The sequence below is a fragment of the Tauraco erythrolophus genome, chromosome W (genome assembly GCF_009769465.1).
Source record: "Tauraco erythrolophus isolate bTauEry1 chromosome W, bTauEry1.pri, whole genome shotgun sequence".
Lineage (NCBI taxonomy): Eukaryota > Metazoa > Chordata > Aves > Musophagiformes > Musophagidae > Tauraco > Tauraco erythrolophus.
Genome location: NC_141497.1, coordinates 22,851,350 through 22,877,063, shown reverse-complemented (window position 1 = coordinate 22,877,063; position 25,714 = coordinate 22,851,350). Strand labels below are relative to the sequence as shown.

Here is a 25,714-nt window from a genome sequence, read left to right as displayed (position 1 = left end):
AAGGACAAATAGAATATTCTAGATTACAGTTTGCCTGACATCAATCTCAAATAAATAGAAAAGTTGATAGAGACTTGACTGATACAGTTTTAAAAGAAATATAAATAATAATACAAATCAGTATTTTGTATAAGAATAGGTTTTATCAACTAGAACTTTTTAAATTTCCTGGTAAAATTAAAAGGATAATGGAATATGCTTAGATTTTTATAAGGCACTTAACTTACTAAAATGAAACTGCACGATCATTCTGGTAACACAAGAACCAGTGGATACCTTATGGCAAAGCAGCAGGTTTTAAACACACCAGATGAAATACATTTTCACAGAATGTATAAGAGGACTGTGTAACACATTAGCACTGGAAGTTATAAAGGTATAAAAAGGATAAGAGAGTTTAACAGTGGATTCATGGAGGATAATTCCATTTGTGGCAGTTAAGCAACATGGTACAGGTATGATGTGGAGCTTACGAAATCTTTTAACACCCAGCTTCTGTAAACTCATACAGTATATCCATGGAAAAGTCATGCCTTGGCAGCCAAAAGTTTATAATTTTTCCCTAAGCACCTGTTATTTGCCACTGCTGGGAGACAAGACACTGGGTTAGACAGACCTTTGGTCTGATGTGGAATGCTTCTTGTTCACCTTAAACATGGATGCTCAAGTTGAACTCACTCAAAGGCTTAATGTGAAGGCACCAGATGAGCATCACATTGAGATCTCAATATTTAGCAAAACATGTAGGGTGCTTGCAATACAGAAATGCCCAACAGGACTGTTTGCACAAAAAATGCAGAATTCACAGCTTTTCTGAACTGGGAAAAAATGCATCCATTGGTGTTGAAATGAAAAACAGACAAGTTGAGATTGTACTTTTACAGTGGAACAAAATTTACTTACATCAGTATTACAGGAACGATACTGCTTCCTTTCTCCAAGACAATATTTGCCTCCACCTGAAGGCCTGGAAAAACATGTTTTATGTGTTAGTATATGTATTAGTATAAACACAAGTTCATTATATATATTTATGCATTATCAGTATAAATACAAGTCCAAGAGATATATATTATATAGCATATAAATAAATTTTAAAAGTACATAGAAGTTTTAAGGTGAGATTTTAAATTATTTTTTTTTAATAAGAATTGTAGCATTGACTCGAATTGGAGCAGATATAAAACAACACTGGGTACTTGAAAATCTTCATTCATATAGTATTCATCTAGTTTGCATAGATCCCAAGCAATACAGTTTAATTGTACTTTGAACATAGTAAAAAGGCATTGTTTTTACTATTTGCTTGCTTTGTAAAACTAGAATGAGAAATGTGTAAACAACCTACATGATATTTTTTTTATTTAATCTTCTCATATTACACTTGAAAATATAACAAAATGAAGAAACACTGCCTGCTAAATACTGGAGCCAGCAGCAAAGACTGCATTTTCTAGTTCAAGGATCTGATTTGAATTAAACAGTATTAAATCTGAGGAAACTCCATAATAAGCAGGTTTCTATTAGTGTGATTAAGACATTGGCTTTTAAATTCTCAAATTGTTCAAGAACCTTATCTATCTTCCACAGAGGTCAAATACTGAATTAACATTGACTTAAATGGAAGATTAATCAGACATCAGATCTTTGGCTCATATCTTAAAAGACGACTGGAAAAAAACTTGGTGTTTGTTTTATTATAAAGAAATAAAAGGATTTACAATTAACTAAAAAGAGAATCAATACTATTTTTCACATTACAGATATTTAACCAGGCAACGCTATCCTAGAAACAAGTTAATTAATGAACCAAAGGGAATTTTTTCCTAATGCAGACACATACAAAATAAAATTTTAAAAAATATTGCATTTGCTTGCTGCACTGTTAAACATTCAAAATTTAATAATCTTTCAGCATACCAACTGATATACGTGGTGACAGGAGTAGTTAAAAAATCTTAGAAAATCTTAGGAAATTACTCATGCTCCAAACAAACATTTCACTAGCATTTTTACATACTGCTGAGAAAAAAAAATAATGTATTTAATTGATTATTCTTTCAGTAACATAGTCTGAATTGTTATTGATGCATATGGATAATTTTTGCTTTTGAAGTAGTGATATTTGCTAGATTTGATTGATAGTTATTGCTAATGATAGGAGGTGAACAGACCACCTTAAACAGCAGTAATGTGACATTATGGTATCTGTCTTGCAGAGCGCAGTGGAAAGCTGAAGTATAGCCTAGCTTGGAAAACATGGGTACAAGCAACAAAGAACCGAAGTGTGCAGAGAGAAGATAAGAAAGGAGTAGTTGTCACAGAATGGATTTTCATGAAATTAGCACAAAAGCTTCATGTTATCAAGAAAAAGTGGTCTTAAAAGCTAATAATGATGATGGAAATTGAGATTATGGGTGTCCTAGTTTTAGCTGGGACAGAGTTTTTTAACAGCCAGAAGAGCTCCGTGTTTTGGTTTTACTCAGAGGCTCGCTCTGAGAAGAATGATGATAGCAAGTTGATGTTTGTGGTTGGACGTGAAACTCCAAGGACTTTTCAGTGTGCCGGAGTGCAGGAACACGGTGAGACAAGGGGGACACGATTCCCCTTGTGATTTGTGGTGGAATTTAAGATTGAGGGCCAAACTGGCCAATTAGTATTCCATATCATGCAGCGTCATGCCCAGTATAAAAGCGAGGGTCAGCCGGGAAGAAGGGCTTTTGCGCTTTGGCTCTTTTGCACTTTTGCTCTTTTGCGCTTGCTGCGCTGTTGCTCTGCTGTTTTTCTTTCTTTTTTCTCTCTCTCTGCCCCTCTCTATTTCGGGGCCTCGCATTCGTCTGGGATTGCAGCTTCGGGACGAGACGGGCTTCGCATACGAGGGGGTGGTGAGCACCTACACTGTATTAAATCATCTGTATTAAATCATTCTTATCTCAACCCACGGGTTTCCCGTTTATCCTTTAATTCTCTCCCTCATTGCTGGGGGTGGGGGAGGGGGAGTGACCGGCTGTGTGTGTGGGGGGGAGGTTTCAACCTAACCCACGACAGTCTTAATTGACGCCCAACGTGGGGCCCGAAGGGGTTGAGATAACGATGTTGCTGGCTGGAATGCTGTTTGTTATGCTTGCATACATGTTACCGGACATTCATAATTTATTGCCTTATTTACCCTATATGATGTTAGGCGGAATGTTTATGCGGTTTTCTGGCTCTGGGTGTTGGACCGGCATGAAAAGTATGTTATCGGTAATTAAGGGTTTTGCTATACTGTACGGTGTAACTCTGATAAGATCATCGGTGCTGGGACCGGCTCAGTCTTTGTATTTGGCGGTGCAGAGGGGGATGGTGATGTGGAGCTCGTTTATTAATTTTGAGCGTCACCTGGCGGATATCATCACCAATTATACCGGTGACTTTTCATTCACAAAAGCTTATGTTGATTTTGATAATGCCGAACATCATTGGAATAATTTAACCGGTTTGATTGTCCTGCAAGTTCTCCTGAATATATGTTTAATTATCTATATATTCAAAATCAATCGGCCATTTAGGGGTGTATATCAATTTATTTCTCGGGTTATTGTGCTTGCCATCTCAACTCCCATGACAAGCAGTATAGCTACTCAGACTACAACGGTATCAGTTGCCCCCGTAAGGAAAAGAAAATGTATACAAAAGTTAGAAGATGAAGAAGAGCAATCAGGGCCATCACAACAACCAAATGAGGAAGAGCAACCAGGGCCATCAGAGCAACCAGACAAAGAAGAGCAATCAGGGTCATCACAACGATTGGAGGAAGAGCAACCGAGGAAATGTGTGCGAAAGTCAGAACGCAGAGGAGAGAATGATGATGATGAAGAGCGACCAGGGCCATCACGAGAAATGAAGTGGGAGCGTTCTGTTTCGCCCCAGAGAAAATCTCAATGGAGGAGGAGTGACATCATAGATGAGATGATAACCACCAGATCTCTAAAAATGAGCGAGCTGCGAGATATTCAAAAAGATTATGGCCGTCTTAAAGGTGAGCCCATTGTCTCTTGGTTGCTCAGATGCTGGGACATGGGAGCCAATAGTCTGGAGTTAGATGGTAATGAAGCCAGGCAGCTGGGAGCCCTTGCCATGGATGGAGGCATTGATAAAGCAATTGGAAGGCAGACACAAGTCCGCAGCCTCTGGAGACGGCTCCTGGCAGCTATAAAGGAAAGGTATCCCTACAAGGACGAGGTGCCATGTAATGTAAGCAAGTGAACCAACATAGAAAAAGCTATTCAGTATCTGAGAGAACTGGCTGTGCGAGAGTTGATTTATCTTGATTCGAGAAGCGGACCAAGACTCGAAGATCCAGATGACGTCCGGTGCACATGACCAATGTGGCAGAAGATTATACGGAGTGCGCCAGCAGCATATTCCACCTCATTGGCAATAATGGACTTCGGAGACGACGAAGCACCACTATCCGTAGGTAATCTGGTCACCTACCTCTGACGATATGATGATAATACTTCTATACGAACCTGTGTTGCGGCTGTGGAAAAGCTGTCTGAGGAGGTCCGAGAATTAAGAGAAAAAGTAGATTTCCCACCACCTGAACGTTCTAGAATTTCAGCTGTCAGAACCAGGCGTTGCCCTCCTCGAGAGAGAGGAGGAAAATGGGAGGGCTGATCCTCCTAGCCACCCTGACTCTAATCCTGCTGATTTCTCTGATGAATATGATAACAGGCATTAGAGGGGCCCTGCCTCCAGCCAGGTGGAGGAGAGGGATAATCGAGTTTACTGGACTGTGTGGATTCGGTGGCCTGGCACATCATACCCCAGAAAGTATAAGGCTCTGGTGGATACTGGTGCCCAATGCACCTTGATACCGTCAAACTTCAGAGGGGCAGAATCCATCTGTATTTCTGGAGTGACAGGGGGGGTCTCAACAACTGACTGTGTTAGAGGCTGAAGTGAGCCTAACTGGAGAGCAGTGGCAAAAACACCCTATTGTAACTGGCCCAGAAGCACCGTGCATCCTTGGCATAGATTATCTTAAGAGAGGGTATTTCAAAGACCCAAAAGGGTATCGGTGGGCTTTTGGCATAGCTGCAGTAGAGACAAAAGAAGGCAGACAGCTGTCTACTTTGCCTGGTCTCTCAACGGACCCTTCTGCTGTGGGGTTACTGAGGGTCGAAGAACAACAGGTGCCAATTGCTAATACAACAGTGCACCGATGGCAATATCGTACCAACCGAGACTCTCTAATTCCTATCCATAAGTTGATTCATCAACTGGAGAGTCAAGGAGTCATCACAAAGACCCGCTCACCTTTTAACAGCCCTATATGGCCTGTACGTAAGTCCAATGGCGAGTAGAGGCTGACGGTAGACTATCGTGGCTTGAATGAAGTTGCACCACCATTGAGTGCTGCCGTGCCAGATATGCTGGAACTTCAGTATGAACTGGAGTCAAAGGCAGCCAGGTGGTACGCTACAATTGATATCGCTAATGCGTTTTTCTCAATTCCTTTGGCACCGGAATGCAGGCCACAGTTTGCTTTCACTTGGAGGGGCATCCAGTATACCTGGAATCGACTGCCCCAGGGGCGGAAACAGCCCCACTATTTGCCATGGACTGATCCAGACCACACTGGAACAGGGTGATGCCCCAGAACATTTGCAATACATTGATGACATCATTGTATGGGGCAACACAGCAGAAGAAGTTTTTGAGAAAGGTGAAAAGATACACTGCAGTCGGGGAGAATGGTCCTACCTGGAGTCTCTGGCAAAAAGCGCCAGGGGAGACGCGAGGTCGACCTCTTGGGTTTTGGAGTCGAGGATACAAAGGATCCGAAACCAACTATACTCCAACTGAAAAAGAGATATTGGCAGCATATGAAGGAGTCCGAGCTGCTTCTGAAGTGATTGGTACAGAAGCACAGTTGCTCCTGGCACCCCGATTGCCAGTGCTCGGCTGGATGTTCAAAGGGAGCGTCCTGTCTACACACCACGCAACTGATGCCACATGGAGCAAGTGGATCGCACTGATCACGCAAAGAGCTCGGATAGGAAACCTCAGTCGCCCAGGAGTTTTGGAAGTGATCACTAACTGGGCTGAAGGTAAAGACTTTGGAATGTCACCAGTGGAGGAGGAGGTGACACGTGCTGAGGAGGCTCCACCTTATAATGAACTATCAGACAATGAGAAGAAATACGCTCTGTTTACTGACGGATCCTGTCGCCTTGTAGGAAAACATCGAAAATGGAAAGCTGCTGTATGGAGTCCTACTCGACGGGTCACAGAAGCTACTGAAGGAGAAGGCGAATCAAGTCATTTCACAGAGGTGAAAGCCATCCAACTGGCTTTAGACATCGCTGAACGAGAAAAGTGGCCAATGCTCTATCTCTGTACCGACTCATGGATGGTAGAAAATGCCCTGTGGGGATGGCTACGGCAATGGAAGCAGAGCAGCTGGCAACGCAGAGGTAAACCCATCTGGGCTGCCCCGTTGTGGAAAGACATTGCTGCTCGAATAGAGAAGCTGGTTGTAAAAGTACGACATGGATTGCTAAAAACCACACTGAAAGCAATGGGTGGTGGAACCTTCAAACATTGGGATGCGCATTTAGAAAAGCCACCTGGTTAGTCAACACTAGAGGATCTGCCAATCGAGCTGGTCCTGCCCAAGCAGAACTTCTACGTACTGTAGAAGGAGACAAAGTCCCTGTAGTGCACGAGGAATATACTGGGGAAGACAGTTTGGGTTATTCCTGCCTCGGGTAAAGGTAAACCCATTCGTGGGATTGCTTTTGCTCAGGGACCTGGGTGCACTTGGTGGGTGATGCAGAAGGACGGGGAAGTCCGATGTGTACCTCAAGGGGATTTGATGTTGGGTGAAAATAGATGATAAAATGAATTGAATTGTGTGATATTAATTGCTGAATAACCCTGTCACTGCATACCATCATTGCTATGGTTGTCACATTGTACTAATGTCATTATATTAAGAATCATCCAGGTTAATGAAGAATGAACTTCGTCAGAATCCAAACACCCAGCAACTTCTTCGAGATCAACATCTTCAACCTGCAGACGGCGGCTGGATACACCAACTATGAGCTCCAGATGCCACACACAACAAAGACTACATGTCATCCGTTCTACTGACTGAGCGAATTCCACGTCATCTTTCCTGCCCTGAGAGACTGCTGTAACAGATGAAGACACATTTTGGAGGGATGACCCATGGCTAAGGGAATAGTATATATGTAAGGTTTGAGCATGACGTGCATGGTATGGAATAAGGGGTGGATACTGTCCTAGTTTTAGCTGGGACAGAGTTTCTAACAGCCAGAAGAGCTCCGTGTTTTGGTTTTACTCAGAGGCTCACTCTGAGAAGAATGTTGATAGCAAGCTGGTGTTTGTGGTTGGAAGTGAAACTCCAAGGACTTTTCAGTGTGCCGGAGTGCAGGAACACGGTGGGACAAGGGGGACACGATTCCTCTTGTGATTTGTGGTGGAACTTAAGATTGAGGGCCAAACTGGCCAATTAGTATTCCATATCATGCAGCGTCATGCCCAGTATAAAAGTGAGGGTCAGCCGGGAAGAAGGGCTTTTGCGCTTTGGCTCTTTTGCACTTTTGCTCTTTTGCGCTTGCTGCGCTGTTACTCTGCTGTTTTTCTTTCTTTTTTCTCTCTCTCTCTGCCCCTCTCTATTTCGGGGCCTCGCGTTCGTCTGGGATTGCAGCTTCGGGACGAGACGGGCTTCGCATACGAGGGGGTGGTGAGCACCTACACTGTGTATTAAATCATCTGTATTAAATCATTCTTATCTCAACCCACGGGTTTCCCGTTTATCCTTTAATTCTCTCCCTCATTGCTGGGGGTGGGGGAGGGGGAGTGACCGGCTTGGGTGGGGAGGCAGTTCAACCTAACCCACGCTAATGGGACATTGTAAGAACAAAGTATGGAGCAATAAAACCATCCTTCTGCTAAGACCTATAGCTGTGATGAGGTTAACCAGAACAGGGTAAGCAACAGAAAAAAAAAGCAGCAATTCATTCAGCAAAGAACAGCAATGGAAATAAGTAAGCATTCCTCATCTGAGAAGCACTAGTGACAGAGAGAAGAGCACTTACCTGACAGACCTTGTCTGGAACAGTGCTCAGGACATTGGGAAGTAGATAGATGAAAGGACCAGTACAGATACACACAACAGACCAAGCTGTAGTGGGGAAGCTGGCCCCTCTTGAGAGAGATTAGATGGACCAATAGGAAGTAGTGGCAGGGAGAGAAGTTGCTGAATTGTTTTAAGAGTCAGTGGAAAGTCACAACTGTGTTGGACGTGATAGTGTATAAATGTATTGTATGCAACATAATAATACTAATTATGGTTTATATGTAAGCAGTTGTATGCAAAATCTTGGAAATAATGTGTTGCTTTTTTCATAAGTAACTGCCAATAGTTACTTTATATTCTTGACAAGCATCAGAGATAATATCTTAAGAAGAAAGAAATCTATCTAAGGCATAATTTAAATATATTTCGCATGAACAGTAAGTTGCAGAAAGAAAACGTCTGGTTACTAATAAATATAAATCCAGCTATCTTTACAGCACATACATAACAGATACATTAAAAAATGTTAAAAGTATGTTGAGTGAGCTGCTCCTGTTAAACTGTTTCTTCTATTTTGTGAAGACAAATGTTGGCAAACTAGCAAAACATTTTTACAGATAACATGTGAAACGAGTTTTGAATAATTTCCAAGTGTGTCTTTTTGTTGGCTCTGGCTTACTTTAGCTACTTACGCTGGACTATCACAGTGTCTTATAGATGAGGAGACTCCTCCCCCGCAGGTCCTGCTGCACTCTCCCCATATTGACCACGAACCCCAGCCCCCATCTATGCTCTGGGGCCAAGTGCCAAAAGGTATGCACTCTCCCTGATAACACCACTGAAAGATTTCACAAAAAAACCCACAAAATTAGCTTCCAGGCTGACAGAGCTATCAGGACAGAAAAATATAAGGGTCAGACAATGACAATTATAGGCATTAGCATTCTTTATATAGATAACAAGACTAATATTTTAATATTTTTAATTGTCTTCACTAAATACTGAATCATAGGTCCCTAACACACAACAGAAATTAAAGCAAGCTTAAAATAAAGATTTTCTTTTTTCTTCATGAAAATATAACAAAATGTATATATTATATATTTATATATTATTATATATAATAATATATTATTATATTATTATATATTATTATATATTATATAACAATTTCCTTAATGTTTCACATTAAAGGAACTACAAGTAGCTTACAGTCTTTTAAACACTAAGATGCATTTCTAAGATTAGTTTAGTAAAACACCCTCCGCATTCGATTAATGTAAAAATTCCCCCCAACAGTATTTTTAAGAAAGCATTCCCTTGCATTTTAAAAAAGAAAATCTGGACTAGGTTACAATGGAAGAAGAACTTGTTGCAGTGCTTCATTTATACTAATCCTACAGACATAATAAAAGTAGTGCCAAGGCATTAGACATAGTACAGAAAATCACTATATAATAGTGACTGCCCATTTGTTCAGGGACAGAATGAACATGTGTACTTTATTCACACAAACACTGAACCTTTGCAATATTGTTACTTACATCAGACATACAAAATGACAGACAATTCACACAATGGCTAATTGTTAGAATAAATTGTGCTGGGTTTATGCGGTGGGGTTTTGGTAGCAGGGGAGGGGCTGCAGAGATGGTCCCTGTAAGGAGATGCGAGAAGCTTTCCCGGCTCCAAAACTGGTCGGACCTGTCTCTGGCTAGGGCCAAGTCAATCAGTGCCTCTGCGAATGCCATATTTAAGAAGGGGACAAAGGAATTTGAGCCAGGTGAGACCTGCAGTGAAGACAGGGAGGGAGGCAGGGGGCTGCCACCACTCAACTGGAGGTGGTTGTGGCAGCACAGCTTGGAGAACTCCGAAGCGCCCCACTCCCGGGGTGCCCACTGGGTGGAGTTCATTCCTGCTGGGACTGCCAAGGTTCGTCAGGTCAGTCGGGCCTGGTGCAGCTGCAGCAGAGAGGGGACTGAGATCTGAGAAAAATGGCCATGCAGACACCAAGGACAGTGAAGATGGAGTGGGAGGAGGTGTGCTGGAGCTGAGATTCCCCTGCAGCCCGTGGTGAGACAGGAGGCTGTCCCCCTGCAGCCCATGAGAGAAACAATGGAGCAGAGATCCACTTGCAGCCCGTGGAGAACCCCACACTGGAGCAGAGATGTCTGTGCCTAAGGGATTCCATAGAAGACTGTCTCCGTGGGAAGGATCTCCATGCTTCTGGAGACTGACGGTGAAGCAGAGATGCATCTGAAGTCCATGAGAAGGGACTCCACACTGGAGCAGGTGGCAGCTCCCTAAGAAGCTGTGACTGCGGGAAAAGCCTGCGCTGGAGCAACCCGATGGGTAAGGATTGCATCCTGTGGGAAGGACTCACATTGAAGAAGTTCTTGGAGGACTGTCTTTGTTGAGGAGGGGCCCCACATTGAAGCAGGGGAAGAGTGTAAGGAGTCCTCCCTCTTAAGGAAGGAGCGGCAGAAACAGCGTGTGATGAATTGACCTGCAACCCCTATTCCTTGTCCCCCTGCGCCGCTGGACAAGGAGGAGGTAGAGCCGGGAAGAAGGGAGAGGTGGGAGGAAGGTGTTTTTGAGATCTGGCTTTGTTTCTCCTTATCCTCTCTGAAGTAACTGTTAACGAATTAAATTGTTTTGTTCCCAAGCTGAGTCTGTTTTGCCAGGGAACATGGTCAGTGGGTGCTCCCTCTCTGTTCTTATCTTGACCCTCAGGCCTTTTGTTACATTTTTCTCCTCTCCACCCCATAGAGGGAGAGAGGGTGGGAAGTGAATGAACGAGCAGCTGCGTGGTAGCTTAGCTGCCAGCTGGGCTAAACCACGATATAAATTTATCATTTCTGTAGTCAGAAACCTTTTTTAAACCATTCAGAAATAATCCTGGAGCCCCCAGTTTGATCCACATTCTGGTGTCTGAATCTGGAGTAGCTCAGTTAAATAAGCCTTTCTTGCCATTATTGGCTTAATTTACTGTGCCCTGAATCTGTACATTTCACTTCCAAAAGGTGGGCATCTGTTGTTTAACTCCCTTGAATTCCCATAACAGGCACAGTATTGACCCTTTCCAAAAAGAAATCCAGACGACTTCTGTGTCCAAAATCAGCCATATGAATTTGACAAAAAGCACTGAGACATGCACAGAAGACATGGACAGGTAGACATATCCCTGTCCACCCATAAGCACTACTGGAAGACTCAGTGTTGACTTTATACTAGTCGATACAGCAAAATCAAGTTTTCTCTTTTCCTGAGTCCTAAGGCTCACCTAAAGCCTCTAGTCCCGGCAACGTGGGACATATGTAAACAAGTAAATGTAGCCACTCACAATGACCTGAATTACTCCGGATTTTTATGAAAGAAACTGAAAAGAGAATTTAACCTTCAGTCATTGCTCAGGAAAAAAAAAGAATTAATAGGAGTTTGATATGAACAAGGATTGTACAGAGTGTTAGTCAAAGAAAATTAATAAAAATCTTTAATTTTTCATTAGAAATTTAATTTTGAATAAAAAGGTACTTCTAGACTGCCAAACATGTCAGAGTCTAAGTGCCAGCTCTCAGGAATGTACATGAAAACAATGAAAAATAAAACATGTAGCTTATCATGAGCAAATGCACCTAGATACAAAGTAGTTTTGCATATGAACACATGCTACCATTTAACATTAATATAAGTGAAACCTGTAGCATTTTTTTCTAGCCACGTTCATACTTGTTTCTTCTCTCAAAATGTTTTTATCCTCTTTTTTCTCTGTATGTGCTGTACCTGTTTTAAAACAGCTGTTACAGTCCAGCACATTTCTGTTTATAAACCTCATCCTCTATCAGTTAGAGAAACAAAAAAACAGCATTCATGTGTCTACAGAAAACATATAAAGCTGAGTATTTTAAATCTCAAGATCAAAATGCATTGCCTTTTCTACCAAGTCTAATTGGGACAGAGTTTTACTCATAGCAGCACCTCATATGGTGCTGTGTTATAGGTTTGCGACCAGTGTTGATAACACACCAATGTTTTAGCTATTGCTGAACAGTGCTTGCACAGCGTCAAGGCTTTCTCTGTTTCTCACTCTGCTACCCTAGTGAGTAGAATGGGAGTGGTCAAGAGGTTGGGAGGGGACACAGCAGGGACAGCTGACCTCAACTGACCAAAGGGATATCCCATACCATATGACATCATGCTCAGCAATAAAACTGGAGATGTTTCCAAAGTAGCCATTGCTTGGAGACTGGCTGGGCATCATCTTGTTTGGTTGTTGTTTTTTTCTTTCTTTTCCTTTCACTTACAAAACTGCAAAACTGTCTCTATCTCAATCCATGAATTTTTCTCACTTTTGCTGTTCTGATTCTCTTTTCCATCTTTGATGGGGGAAGGGGAGGGAAGTGACTGAGTGGGGGCTTAGCTGCCAGTCGGCATCAACCCACCACACCCTTTTTCAGAAAAAAAAACAAGGACATGACATTTCATGAAGTTGTACTGTGGAAAGGAAGGTTTATCCTTCTTGCAGTTCTAAATTTACAACTCAGGTTTATGCTAATAAGCAGGCATCTGTCAGAGGAACATACTCTTCATATGGAGCTTCTTTTAAATCCTGAATATCTGCATAATGCAGTCCATATAGTGAACTCAAATATTTTTAGCAGTATAGATATAACCACATGGCACAGTGTTTTGCAATGCCTCTAATGGTGCAATTATAATGGAGAATGAAATATTTATGTGAATTACACATGAAGGATTAATTTTTTTTTGTTTTCTTCTCATTATAGTGATAAATTAAGTGATAATGATTTTATTAGCTAAAGACAATAACCTCCTTGCAGCATTCTATTAAAGAGGCCACAGGAGTACATGATCAGGTATCTAATGCTAAAGTCAGAAGACAGAAAATAAAATGTTTCTAAGAGTAAAAATGTATGCTAATAATTTAATTTAAAATACATTATAAATATTAAAAATATGTCAAAATCAAAGTTAATAAATGAAAGACACTCAGAGTTAAAGTTAAATCCCCAAACTCTTTATTATTATGATTGGATACAATAGGCAGGTGCATTTCACCTGCCTTATTTTTCCAAAGCTGTATAAAATCCCTGTGCTCTGTAATTTCCTCTGTCATCCAAACATTTCTTTCTTCCACATTCCCATATTCCCCTGTAAAAACTCCTTAAATGCTTTTTTTGTTCTCTACTGAAGTTAAATCTGAGGACTTACTGCTCACTTTGGCATCTCTTTTTAATTTTCTAGTGAAAATTTATCTTTCACCAGAGGCCAATGATGCATAGAATCTCTGTCAGAGTAATTAAAAAATTAAAAAAGAAGAGTAAAAAAATCTTCATTATCTCTGACAGGACTACAGAAATATGCTTCCTTCATGAATTATAGCAACCCCATCTGCTATAATGAGGTAAGGACTACTGAGTAACCAGTATACAAAGAAACAAGAGGAAGTGACAGCTATTTTAAAAGAACAACCCTTCATGGAAGATTTAGAACTGAAATGTTAATTCTTCTCTCCCACTGAAGAAGCAACTTTCAGTTAGTTCAATTAGGACAGTGGTGATGCATTTGAATATATATAAAATGTGCACAAAATTTTAACCCTGTGAATTAATGTGAGCAGTCTGGGATTTTTTTTCTACAAATCATCAACAATAAAACAAAATATGACATTGTGGCACATTTTAGATCACTTTTGATATTAATTTTAGCTTTTTAACAGAACTAAGATTTACAACAGTATGCATTTAGAAAACTCATAGTTCTGTAATAGTGAGGAAAATAAATTTCATTTTTCATAGGGAAAAAAAGATTAATTCAATTAAGGTTGCCATCTCATCTTTAACAATGGATTTTCAATCAGTGTTTCTACAGTTATTTTGCAAGGAAACTTAATGTCCAGTAATAACTTGAATTTAGATCACCACACAATCCAGCTATTTAAACTGTGCTTTCAGCACACTATGTTTTCACTTTTTGCACATTTTCCCCTTGTTTAAATCCCTAGCATGAGTCTATACAATGATGTTGGAAAAGGTTACTTTTTTATTACTTTAAATTCAAAGACAAAAATAAACATTCCTATCAGTTTTGTCTTTTTGTTTTATATGCACTATTTCCTCATCAGAGTATTTTTAAATGAATCAGTTAGTTTACCTTCACAAACACATCTCTGGATATCTATGACAAGAGAGAACCTTCATATATCTTTAAATTTATTATTACAAGATTAGGAAAAAAGTGCACCTTTTTGAACCCAGACGATATGTAAAATCCTTCACCAAAGCATGAACATGTTAAAGCTTCAAAACATAACAGATGTACAAGTTCTGTCAGTAGCAAAACCCCACTCTATTCTCTTTCCCTATATGCAGAAAACAGTTGAGTATCCTTTATGGAAAACATTCTCAAAACCTTCAGGTGTAGGCAGACGTCTACTGTGGAAAATTTCAACCCAAAAAGTTAAAGTTTGGCAGGTTTATATAAGCAACTGAAAGAAGGTTTTATAATAGAGTGTTAGGCAATTTTAATTGTATATATTCCTCTCGACTCTGCCAATAAGACATTAATGCACACTGCATCAAATTTTGCTTTGAGTTACTAGTTACACCAAATTTACATCAGTGTAACTAAAAGCAGAAATTGATCCTCCAAATATGATAAAGTACTCTGGGATCTCGTTAGACATTTAGAGCAGGGAATGTCATTTATTATATATTTGGACAGAGCCCAGCAAAATAGGGTCTAATTTGGTTGTGGCCTTTAGGCATGACTGCAATATAAATGTTATAATAATAATAATAGTGTTATAGAATTGTTACCTATTATTTTCTCCTTAGCATGTGGTGAAAAGATATACATATTTGGAAAGAACTTGTGTTTTCTGGGTTTTTTTTGCTATCAGGAACTATTAATTTATAGGAGCCTTTGAAGCTGCAGTTTATAGATACAATTCTCTGCTGTTTAAAGGCATAAACAGTTTACCTTTGTAAAACAATACCAGTTCTCTCATTTCCCTCTAAAATCTAATGATGGAACAAGATATTGATGACTGGAAAAGATGTTTTGTAGAGAGCAAACTGATTAAAGCCTCTGGCAAATGGACACAGCAATAGCATCTTAAAGCATCTCAACGTGTTCACTGTAGTCTCATGGTTTAAAAATATATAAATTGAGGTAAATTGCTCCTTGTTATTGACAAGGAGTAGTGGTTCCAAAATAAACCTAGACTGTTGATTTAAGAGTAGGGCTTCTAGCATTTTCTATTACTCTAATAAAAGGTAACATTTTTGGTAGAACATGACGATCTCTCTATTTTCATTGGCTAAGTCTAAGAACTCTATTTTTTTAAAGTGACCTCTTCAATGAATTTATTTAACATGGTTTACCAATATTTCCAAACTCAGCATGGAAAAGCCATCAGAATGACACTAGGTCATGGGTCCTGAATGAAGTCATCAGCAAGGATTAATAAACTGTGACGGCTGCCCAAAAACTTTCATTCTTTTTATTTAAACATCAGATTGCAAGTCAAAATGCAGTATAATCTTTGTTAAAACTAGCCCAGCTAGCATGGCAAGAGTCAGAATAGACAACAGATGACAGTTGTCATTGTTAGGAAAAAAATCCAATCTGGAGAAGTACATCTTAAGGATAGATGCAGCAACTCTCAGAGAGATACTGGAAATTGTTTAATATAATAAGTTCTCTTCACTTTATAAAAAACCTGCATAAAATATATTATCTTGAAAAAAGGTATATGGAATTCACTTTTTCCCCCAGTACATATCTTGTAAATTAATTATTAAAGTATTTTTCTCTCCTCTTTAAGATCTGTATAGATTTTGCCTTGTAATTGAGAAACACTCTTTTACTATTTTTCTTAATCTAAACCTCATTTTCAGAACTTTGTCTGAAACTACTGATATATACAGTCAATGTTTTCAAATCAAAATTCAAATGTTCAGACAGATACAGTAGCACTAGGCTTATCTAATGCAACACTGACTTTCTGTACTTTTCTATTAGGTAGGAAAGTTTGTCAGACTGCATAGCAAAATCCTTTCAAGCTAAACAGTTATGCAAGTATAAATGAATATTAAAGGAATAATTCAAAGTCAAAATAGAATGGTCACTAGGAAATATGGGCTTTTAGAAAATTATTTTATTAAGGCAAATTTTTTTCTATATGCTTGCATGATTTAGCTTATATCTGAAGGAATAAAGTTTTTTTATCTTCTAATGAAATAACAGAGTTCAGGCTCTAGATCTATGTTACACATTTTCAGAGTCCTTAACAGACCTAGAGTTTAACAGTTCTTTATGGAAGAGTGATATAAAATTTAATAAAGATAAAACTAATAAGAGTTTTTACAGAAATTACTCAAAAAATATATAGAGAGTATGTAACAGGATTTTTTTTTAATCCAGGCTATAGAATTTTATAGCAAGGATAAATGTTTTATTAAATTACATATATAAAATAATTGTTATATAAATTCTGTAGGACATTTCCATTAGGATGCAAATGTATTCTGAACTAATAACTCTCTTTTTGAACTCTTTTAGTTGCTCATAAGGACTTTAATTTTCTAGTTTATTCTTCCTGTAGTCTTCAAACAATAAATTATTTGTACTCACCCCCTTTTCAATGCTCCCTGTTTGGCAAAGAGTACCTTCAGCTGCTGGAATGCTGTTGGTAACACAGCGGTTACTTTTGCTGAGGCACCAGAGCTCTCTACACACTTCCTAGGAAGGAAGGCAGAAGTTGATCAGAATAACAGCCTAAAATTGCTTCCAGTCCTCATACACACATGTATACACAAATTTGTTTTGAACAGAGGCTATAAGAATTGGGCTGGAGAGATAAATCTATAGATGGTTGTGAAATACTCTGAAGCAATTTCAAAGCCATCATATTTTACCTAAGAATATTCTGCCAAAAAATGTCTGGAAGCATCAAATTGTAGACTACAAGAATGTGGTTTTCACACCTGTCATGCAAGTAATGTTTTATAGTTGTTGTTTTTTCTTGATTAGCGCTAATACTAGGCTTAGTATATTTTAGTGTTGTTGTAAAAGTAGTCTTCAGATGTGCTGTAGTATCTCCATTACTGTCACTATCTGCCTCAAAATTCCATGGTAAAAGGATGCTATTAATTTTGAAATATGAAACAGCAATATTTATTTTTGTTTCCTTTATTTTAAACCAAAAAGTTTCTGACTTCAGAATACTTGTACTTATCTTATGTAACACATGCTAAAACAGCACACATGTATTTAGTACTAATTGAGCTACATACTAAAATATTTCCTTTTGGCTTTTTAGATTTGCGACTGATATTTCATAGATGATTTAGCCTATCCTATTTCCCTACGTTGTCAATGCTAAACAAACACCGTTTTTTCAAATAACCATTTTTCCTACAATATTTTCTCTTTCGGTTTTGCACATTTACTCATTTAAATTAGGCCAGTTCTGTTGACATTAGAGATTTATTGTTAAAACCATCTAATGGTTGAAATTCATAATGTGAGTGTGATCCCAAGTTGGCTGAACAGTTTGGAAATCTTCATAGTCACTTCAGTTGCCTGTGGATTGGGCTATGTATGCAGAATGGAATCAGAAGTGTTTTGATTTTATAGTAAATTACTTATATGATAATCTTTGTATTACTTTGTGATCTGTGTAAGAGTTCACAAACTGCTTATAGACATTTTCTATTTTTAATTATTTTTGAAAATGGGAAAAATGTCGGGGAAGTTTCCCGGCTGCTACATGAGAAGCACCTGTGCCTCATCAAGACAGGTGCTGAGTCACGTTGGTTGGCCGGAGACCACGTGACCTATGGGAAGCTTAAAGGCGGGGCACTCCCAAGAGGGAGTGGGGCATTTCCCTCCTGGAGTTTGGAGTGGCAGGAGCCCCCTAGAGAGTGAGAGTTGGAGCTCTCTGTTGGACTAAGATAGCAGTGAGTTTAGAAGAGCCTTCTGATTGTGGAATATGTTGTGGTCGCAACAGCTGTTTGGTTGCGACCCATTGGAAGAAGACACAGGCAGTCCGCGACATCTGGTGACCCCGACGTGATTCGTCGAAACGTGAACTGCCTGGACCGCAGGGTGAACTGCGGTGGAGATAAAACCCAGCGGAGCTTGAGAGCAGCAGGAGCTGCGGATTGGCCTAGACACCTGGAACAAGGTGAGCCGCTGGGAATGGACATGAGACAGAACTCTGTAAAGGAAGGCCAGACTTTTGCATTTCTTGAATCTGCGATAATGGCTGCGGGGGCCAATATAAGAAGCAAGGATCTATATAATTTACTTAACTGGGTGGCGGAGCGTGAAGACCTAGTGAGTCTCAATACGTCCTTTAGCCTTGAGCTATGGAAGAAGTTGGGGGATAAGTTGCTTTATGAAGTAGTCTTTGAGAATAAGGACTCGACCAAAACCGACCTGTTGCGTACATGGGGGGCGTTGGATAATATAATTCAAGCAACAGATTATGTATCAATGGGCAAAGGTTTTGAGGAAGACGACGAACTGTCTGAGGGAGGACTGGCCTCAGACAGCACGGACAGTGAATTGGGTTTATCTTCACTGTTCAAGGAGATCAAGGAAGTTGCGGGGACTGTGCAGGGACTTTGCCCCACCCTGCAGGAGGTGTTAAAACGTCCCCCACCCTTTGCCCCAACAGCCCCCCCTTCCCCCATTATTATGCCTACGGCTCCGCCATTTGAGCAATTGGCCCCACCCTTGGCAACTTCATATCCTGCGGTATCTGGTTATCCGGCCCAGGTACGTTTGGTGCAGCCAATAATACTACAGCAAGTTATGATAATGCTGCAAGGTATATCCCAGCAGTTAGCAGCTGTAGTGGAAACTCTGCAGCAGGCCATGACCCACCCTGCAGCAAGAGAGACTGCAGGAGAAACCTCTGAAGCAAGTGATAGTTCTGCTGGGAAGTTACCAACCGCACCTAGACCAAGGAGAAAGTTGCCAGAATCCGCCTGTTTATTGGAATCAGACCCCTTGGGAGTGACTACAGTAACAGTTCAGCCTCATGACCCAGTTCGCTTCTGGGACGAGGTTAGAACAAAAGCAATAGAGGCCAGGGACTGGGACCTGGCTAAAGCTCTGGGGGTACCAGTTAACAATAAAGAATCATCTATAACAGAAATGAGGGGAGGGCCTAGTGCGTTCCCCGTGGCACTAGCCCTTCCGGGTTCCCTGCGTGTTAGGAAGCAGAAGTGTTATAGATGTGGAAACCTGGGACATGTAAAATCGGAATGCCCAGGACGAAGAGGTCAAAGGCGGACAATAAATGCCGGAAAAGTTAATGGCTCGGTTAATTGCCATAAATATGGAAAACAGAGATGTTACAGGTGCGGGAAAATAGGCCATATTGCTAGGCAATGCAATTCAGAGGTTTACACTAACGGCTGGCTGAGAAATAAAAGAATGAGAAAGTCTATGCAGATGCATAATGGTTTGGACAAAACTTTTGCGGGAGCGTTATGGCAGCCACAGGTTGATCAACAGAAAAAGCAGCCACAGCAGCCAAGGTGGATGTATCCGTCGTCGCCGGATCAATGGATATACCCGCCGTCACGTTACGACAAAAAATGAGAATGACTTACTGACTTACAAACGGCGACAGAAAATGGAATTGAAATGTTGGAAACCCAAAAGGCTGCGAGGCAATTTTTTTTTTAAAAAAAGAAAAGGGGGAATTGTTGGGGAAGTTTCCCGGCTGCTACATGAGAAGCACCTGTGCCTCATCAAGACAGGTGCTGAGTCACGTTGGTTGGCCGGAGACCACGTGACCTATGGGAAGCTTAAAGGCGGGGCACTCCCAAGAGGGAGTGGGGCATTTCCCTCCTGGAGTTTGGAGTGGCAGGAGCCCCCTAGAGAGTGAGAGTTGGAGCTCTCTGTTGGACTAAGATAGCAGTGAGTTTAGAAGAGCCTTCTGATTGTGGAATATGTTGTGGTCGCAACAGCCGTTTGGTTGCGACCCATTGGAAGAAGACACAGGCAGTCCGCGACAGAAAAATATTCAGATTTTTAAAATGATCTTATGATAGTCATTACTGTTGCATTTTATTTAACAGCTGCTTGAAATCATAACCTACAAATAATTCTTGTACAGATTCTATGGCTGAACCTTGGTACAAAGAGCAAAAAGGAAAAGACAGTGCAAGTAAATAAAAGTTATTAGGTCCCCTCCAAAAAAATTCATTATTTCTCTGAGGAAACGAATGAGTATCTGGCAACTAGGCTATCTTTTCTATACATTTCAACAGGAACAACTGTTAAGTTTTACCCTAAGATTCATGTTTCTTGCACTGTACTGTATATAGAAATGGATTTATTTATACATTATTCACTAGCAGCTGCAGTAACAGTTTGACAGTACAAACTTTTCTTGAATAATGTAAAACAATTTTCCAAGTTTAAAATCAGCTGATGCCATTCTTTCAGGATTGATATATACAGCAAATTTAGTTTCACAATTGGTAGAAGCAAGATATCTTTTTTTAAAATCCATTAAAAACATACCATATTAGAATGGTCTGAAATGATGAGGAATGAATACTGATGATTTCTGGAGTTTCCATTCAATTTTTGACAATTAGGCCTAAGTCATTTCATTATATTGCTGTACATCAACGCCCATTTAGTGAGTGGCTCTATGAAAACTTGAGCGAGTCGTGGAATATATTGAAATTCTTGAGCTTTTTTTTAGGAGAAATATTACCACTTGTAAAAGCATACCTGCAGCCAATGTACAATCTTAATTTTCAAATTAGAATTTTTCATTGAAGAAATACAAACAGTATAAATATGTACTTACTAAAATCTCTGAATAAAACACTTGCTTTTGCCACTCAGCTGATAACATTTTCCGATTAAGATACACATTCACAAATAAACATGGTTTAAAATATCAAATAGAACAGGGAAAGCACAGAAGGTACATCACAAAGATTCTTGAAAAATCTCTTTAACTAGATTACAAATTTCACAACGATTAAGTTGTTAAAATTCAACACTGAATCAAATTCACATCAAAATCAACCATGAACCCAAACTTCAATCTAGTATCAATTTTAAAGTGAAAACCTAAAATTGGTTCCTTTCAGGCACAGTATGAAGTGCTCCTATCATAATCCTGCCTTATATACTTTTTCATCTAATTTACTTCCTCATTTTGTTGAGCAAAATTCGTCTAATTTATTTGCTCGTTTCATGTGTGGTTTATATTGTCAAATTGTAATTAAAAATGTCAGACTGTGGCGATTCTACTTCTGACTCTGTGTTTATTTTGTACCTGATCAAGTTCAAATGTTTAAATGAATAGCTGTGCTGACTTTGTGAAGTTTAGTTCAATGTTCTGAAAAGCCAAAAATTCAACTGCATTAAGAAACAAAGACTCAACACAGAAGCAAAAAATCAGATCTGGATAACAGTCTGGAATTTTAAAACATCTATATTTCAGGGTGATTTGAATCCAGAATTCTGGTTTGTGCTCCAGGGTTTACTTGCAGAATTTAATTTCTGATATGCCTACACAAGTACACCATATATATATTAACATAAAAGGGGAAGTAATAATTAAAACATGTATTTCATTGACAGGCTAACATATCCACAAATAAGAGTATTTAACAATTTCCTTCCAATAGGAAATGCATTCTTTCTGTATACTCAGGTTTCTTTGTAGCACTAGACTCCTCCAAATTCACTGAACTAACATCTCCCAGACATTGTAATTCCAAACAAATAATCAGCTGAACTGTATGAATTAATGGATACAGCACTCTCAAACTATTTTAGACATTCATCTGTTTGCAGGATGGTTCTAAGTATGTCAGCTCACCTCTCTACTCTATAAAATGAAAAAAAATAGTTTCCTTCTTCCTAAATTGCTTTGGGAGATAGAATGAAAAGCACTACATCAAAACTAGATGTTATTACTGACATAGTCTGGTAGTCCTTATTCAGACCTTAATTTGAGCAGGAGTTTGCCTCAGTAAATCCCTAAAGACAAAACTAAAGTAATGTAAAATTACTATGGGCTGTATCACACTATTAATATTTGAGCAAAAACCTCTACTTAAATGAGAAAGGAGTTCTGTCTGAGACAGACATACAATATCCCAAAATCAGCAGAATATTTCCTTATGGAAAACTATGCAAAACACAGAGGACTTATTAACTAAAATAACACAATGTATCAATCTGTAGAAATAATTTATATTAAAAACAAGAAATGAAAGAATATATTTTTGCAATTTCTTTTAAGCATGGCCACACTTATTTTAAAAGTTGTTTATTTCCCCTGCTGCTTTGCATTTAAAAGAGTAGAATTTGAAGTACATTCTCCATCAGCCTGTACATGAAATTAAAAATAACATTAATAGTCATTTGAAAACAAATAAGATCTCTAAAAAGAAGTGGAAAATCCATCTCTGCTCCTATTTCATTAAATAAAAATGGAATTATACCAGTGTCATGGTTTTAGGCTGATCCAGCAACTAAAACTCACACAGTCTCTCCTTCTCCAGTAAAGTAGAGAGGAGAGAAAAAAAACCCAACGGGACTGAGGGTTGAGACAAGAACAGAGGGAGCACCCACCAACCATGGTCCTGGGCAAAACAGACAGGGCTTTCTCAAAGCAAAACAGTTTATTAATGGTTACTTAGAAGGACAAAGGGAAGCAAAACCAGTTACTCGAGAGGACAGAAAGAAACAAAACCAGATCTTAAAACCGACACCTTCCCCCCCCCCCTTTCCTTTTCCTCCCGGCTCTACCTCCTCCCCCCAGCAGCACGGGGGGCAGGGACTGGGGGAGTGCAGGTCAGTTCATTCCGTGCTGTTACTGCTGCTTCTTTCTTAAAGGAGGAGGAGTCCTTACACTCTTTTCCCCTGCTCCAATGGATCCCCTACCCACGAGGAAAAATCCACAAACTTCTCCAGCGTGAGTCCAGCCCACTGGAAACAATCCTTCCCCACAGATTGCTCCGGTGTGGGCTTTACCACAGTCTCGGATACTTAGGGAGCTGTAGCAACTCGCTCCGGCGTGGGTCATCACGCAGACTCCAGATGCCTCTCTGCCTTGTTGTGCATCCCAACACGACCATCCTCAGGCCCAGGCATCTTCCCTCCACGGGCTGCGAGTGGGTCTCTGCTCCACCAAGGCCGTCCTGGTTGCAGGGGGGCCGCCTGCCATCTCACCATCAGCCGCAGGGGAAACTCGGCTCCGGCACACCTCCTCCCGCTCCATCCTCACTGACCTGCTGTCGATGCGGCTGTTTCTCTCAGATCTCAGTCCTCTCCAGGTGAACTCAGCCCAGTGGGCACCCCGGGAGTGGGGTGCCCCCGAGTTCCCCAGCTGACTCTGCCGCTGCCATTCTCCGTGGGCGGCGCCGGCCCGACACAGGCAGCTGCCCGGCCGGGAGCCAGGGAGCGGGGGCAGTGCCCTCCTCCCTTCTCTCCTTGCTCCTGGGCAAAGCACCTTTTCCGGTTCCTTTGTCCTGACTTAAATAGGGCAATTCGCAGAGGCGCCCTATTGGCTCAACCCCGAGGGGGATGGCAGTCTGATCTGGTGGCCAGAACTAAGCCTAACCCGGTTCCAAAACCGGGGAGGTCGCAGGGAGCAAAACCCCTCTCCTGCCACCAGAACCCCCACCCCCTCCACATCAAACCATGACAACCAGGTACTACTATGGCTATTCTTTATTTTCAGCTGATTTTGGAAAGTTAACAGAGAAATACTTCTAAGGTGCATAAAGCTTTCTATTCTCCAGCTCGACCCTATATCTGGTACTACCTTAGTTTCGGAGTTATTGATTTGAGATATTTCCTTATTACCACTACCCTATCAGCAACATCTCTAAGCAGTTGTTTTTAATAAGCCAACCTTAAAAACATATGAGGAACTAGCCTGGAAAGGTCAGGTCCAAAATCGCTAGTAGAAAGTATACTGCTTTTTTTCACACATGCATGCATGCACACTGACCCACCCCCACTCACCCAAAAACATAAGGTGACCCTTTATGGTAGCCTTTTCTTCATTGGTGGACATAGGATGAAGCTAACATATCTTTTGTCAACATTAAATTTGTGTGAACAATTTACTGAAACTAAGAGAAAGAAGCATAATCTGAAAATTAATCAATGACCTCAAAGTCGGTCTCCGAGTGTGTGGATTTAATAACTATTAATTTGTAAAGCAGACAAGGGAAAATGTTTTAAAAATCCACGAAACATAAACTGAAGCTGAGGCCTTTCACAAGATCAAGACAAGATAGATGACAACCTGTAACAACGTATCTTAGGGCTCCATGACTTCAGTTTGGAATTCAGATGCTTGTATTTGCAGTAAATTAAACAAAGCTGAACCCATCTAGAGAAAAAAACAGCAAATCAAATTATCTTCCTTTTGCCTAAGTGTTATCAATGATGGAGCCTCTTTCTGTTGTGTCATGCAGAGTTACACATAGGCATTTCAAATTATGTAACATCTAATCATCCTATATCATAATATAATACAGGAAAGCTGGAGAGGGACTTTTTACAAGGGTGTGTAGTGATAGGACAAGGGGCAATGGCTTTAAATTGAAAGAGGGCAGATTTAGATTAGATCTAAGGAAGAAATTTTTCACTCAGAGGGTGGTGAGGCACTGGAACAGGTTGCCCAGAGAAGCTGTGGATGCCCCATCCCTGGAAGTGTTCAAGGCCAGGTTAGATGAGGCTTTGGGCAACCTGGTGTAGTGGAGGATTTCTCTGCCCATGGCAGGGGGGTTGGAACTAGATGATCTTTAAGGTCCCTTCCAACTCTAACCATTCTATGATTCTATGATTCTATAATCATCATAAATGGTAACAATACAGCACAATGAAAACTCAGTAATATGAGCAAAGATCAAATTGCTGTGCTGTTCTTAATGTTTTCAACACTAATGAAAGCCTCCAGTAAAAGTTAGCAGTTTGACCTATAATAAAAAAAAAAAGAAAAAAAAGATGGGAAATACATTCACAATGCATATCAAACTATGATAATTTGGGAATATTTTTTCATAAAATCTTAAAATGTTAATTAGGATTTTATGTTACTTCAGCATGTTTCATCTATAATATGCTGCACCTCTTGATGAGCATTTGCTAAAATAGAGCATAAAAATAAGTAGCTTGAATTGTAACTTACAATTCTGATCTGAAAAGCATCAACCTAGAGTATTTTCAGCCTCATTGCTGAAATGCTGATGGCAACACGATTAAAACTAGAAGGCTGATTATAACTATGGGTGAACTTCAGAAGATTCAAAGTTTAGTTAAGTTAAGCACCTAAAAGTAACCATATTAGTGCTCCACTACCAAATGCTCATTAAGTGGTGCAGCATGTTATGAATCACAACATGCCAAAAGAATGCGAAATAGAATCTAAAGCTTAGGTCATACATTCGTATTATGTTAGCAGCGTTCTTTCCTAAATATTGGGTGCTTATGTGAACTTTATGGAAACTACAGAAGCTCCACAAGTTCAATCACCTCCAAGTAGCACCTTCCCTTTCAAACCCATGCAATCTATCCCATCTTTAT

General features: G+C 40.1%; 1 protein-coding gene across 1 annotated transcript in view; it reads right to left on the bottom strand.

Moving 5' to 3' along the window:
• LOC104382631 (A disintegrin and metalloproteinase with thrombospondin motifs 6-like) overlaps window positions 1-25,714 on the bottom strand; it is a 318,804-nt gene that overhangs the window by 85,531 nt on the left and 207,559 nt on the right. Inside the window, exons 9-11 of the mRNA XM_086630121.1 lie at window positions 16,757-16,864; window positions 8,791-8,936; window positions 904-967 (exon numbers count right to left, since the gene is read on the bottom strand). Coding sequence (XP_086486247.1) covers window positions 904-967; window positions 8,791-8,936; window positions 16,757-16,864 — 318 coding nt within the window. The remainder of the gene's footprint in view (window positions 1-903; window positions 968-8,790; window positions 8,937-16,756; window positions 16,865-25,714) is intronic.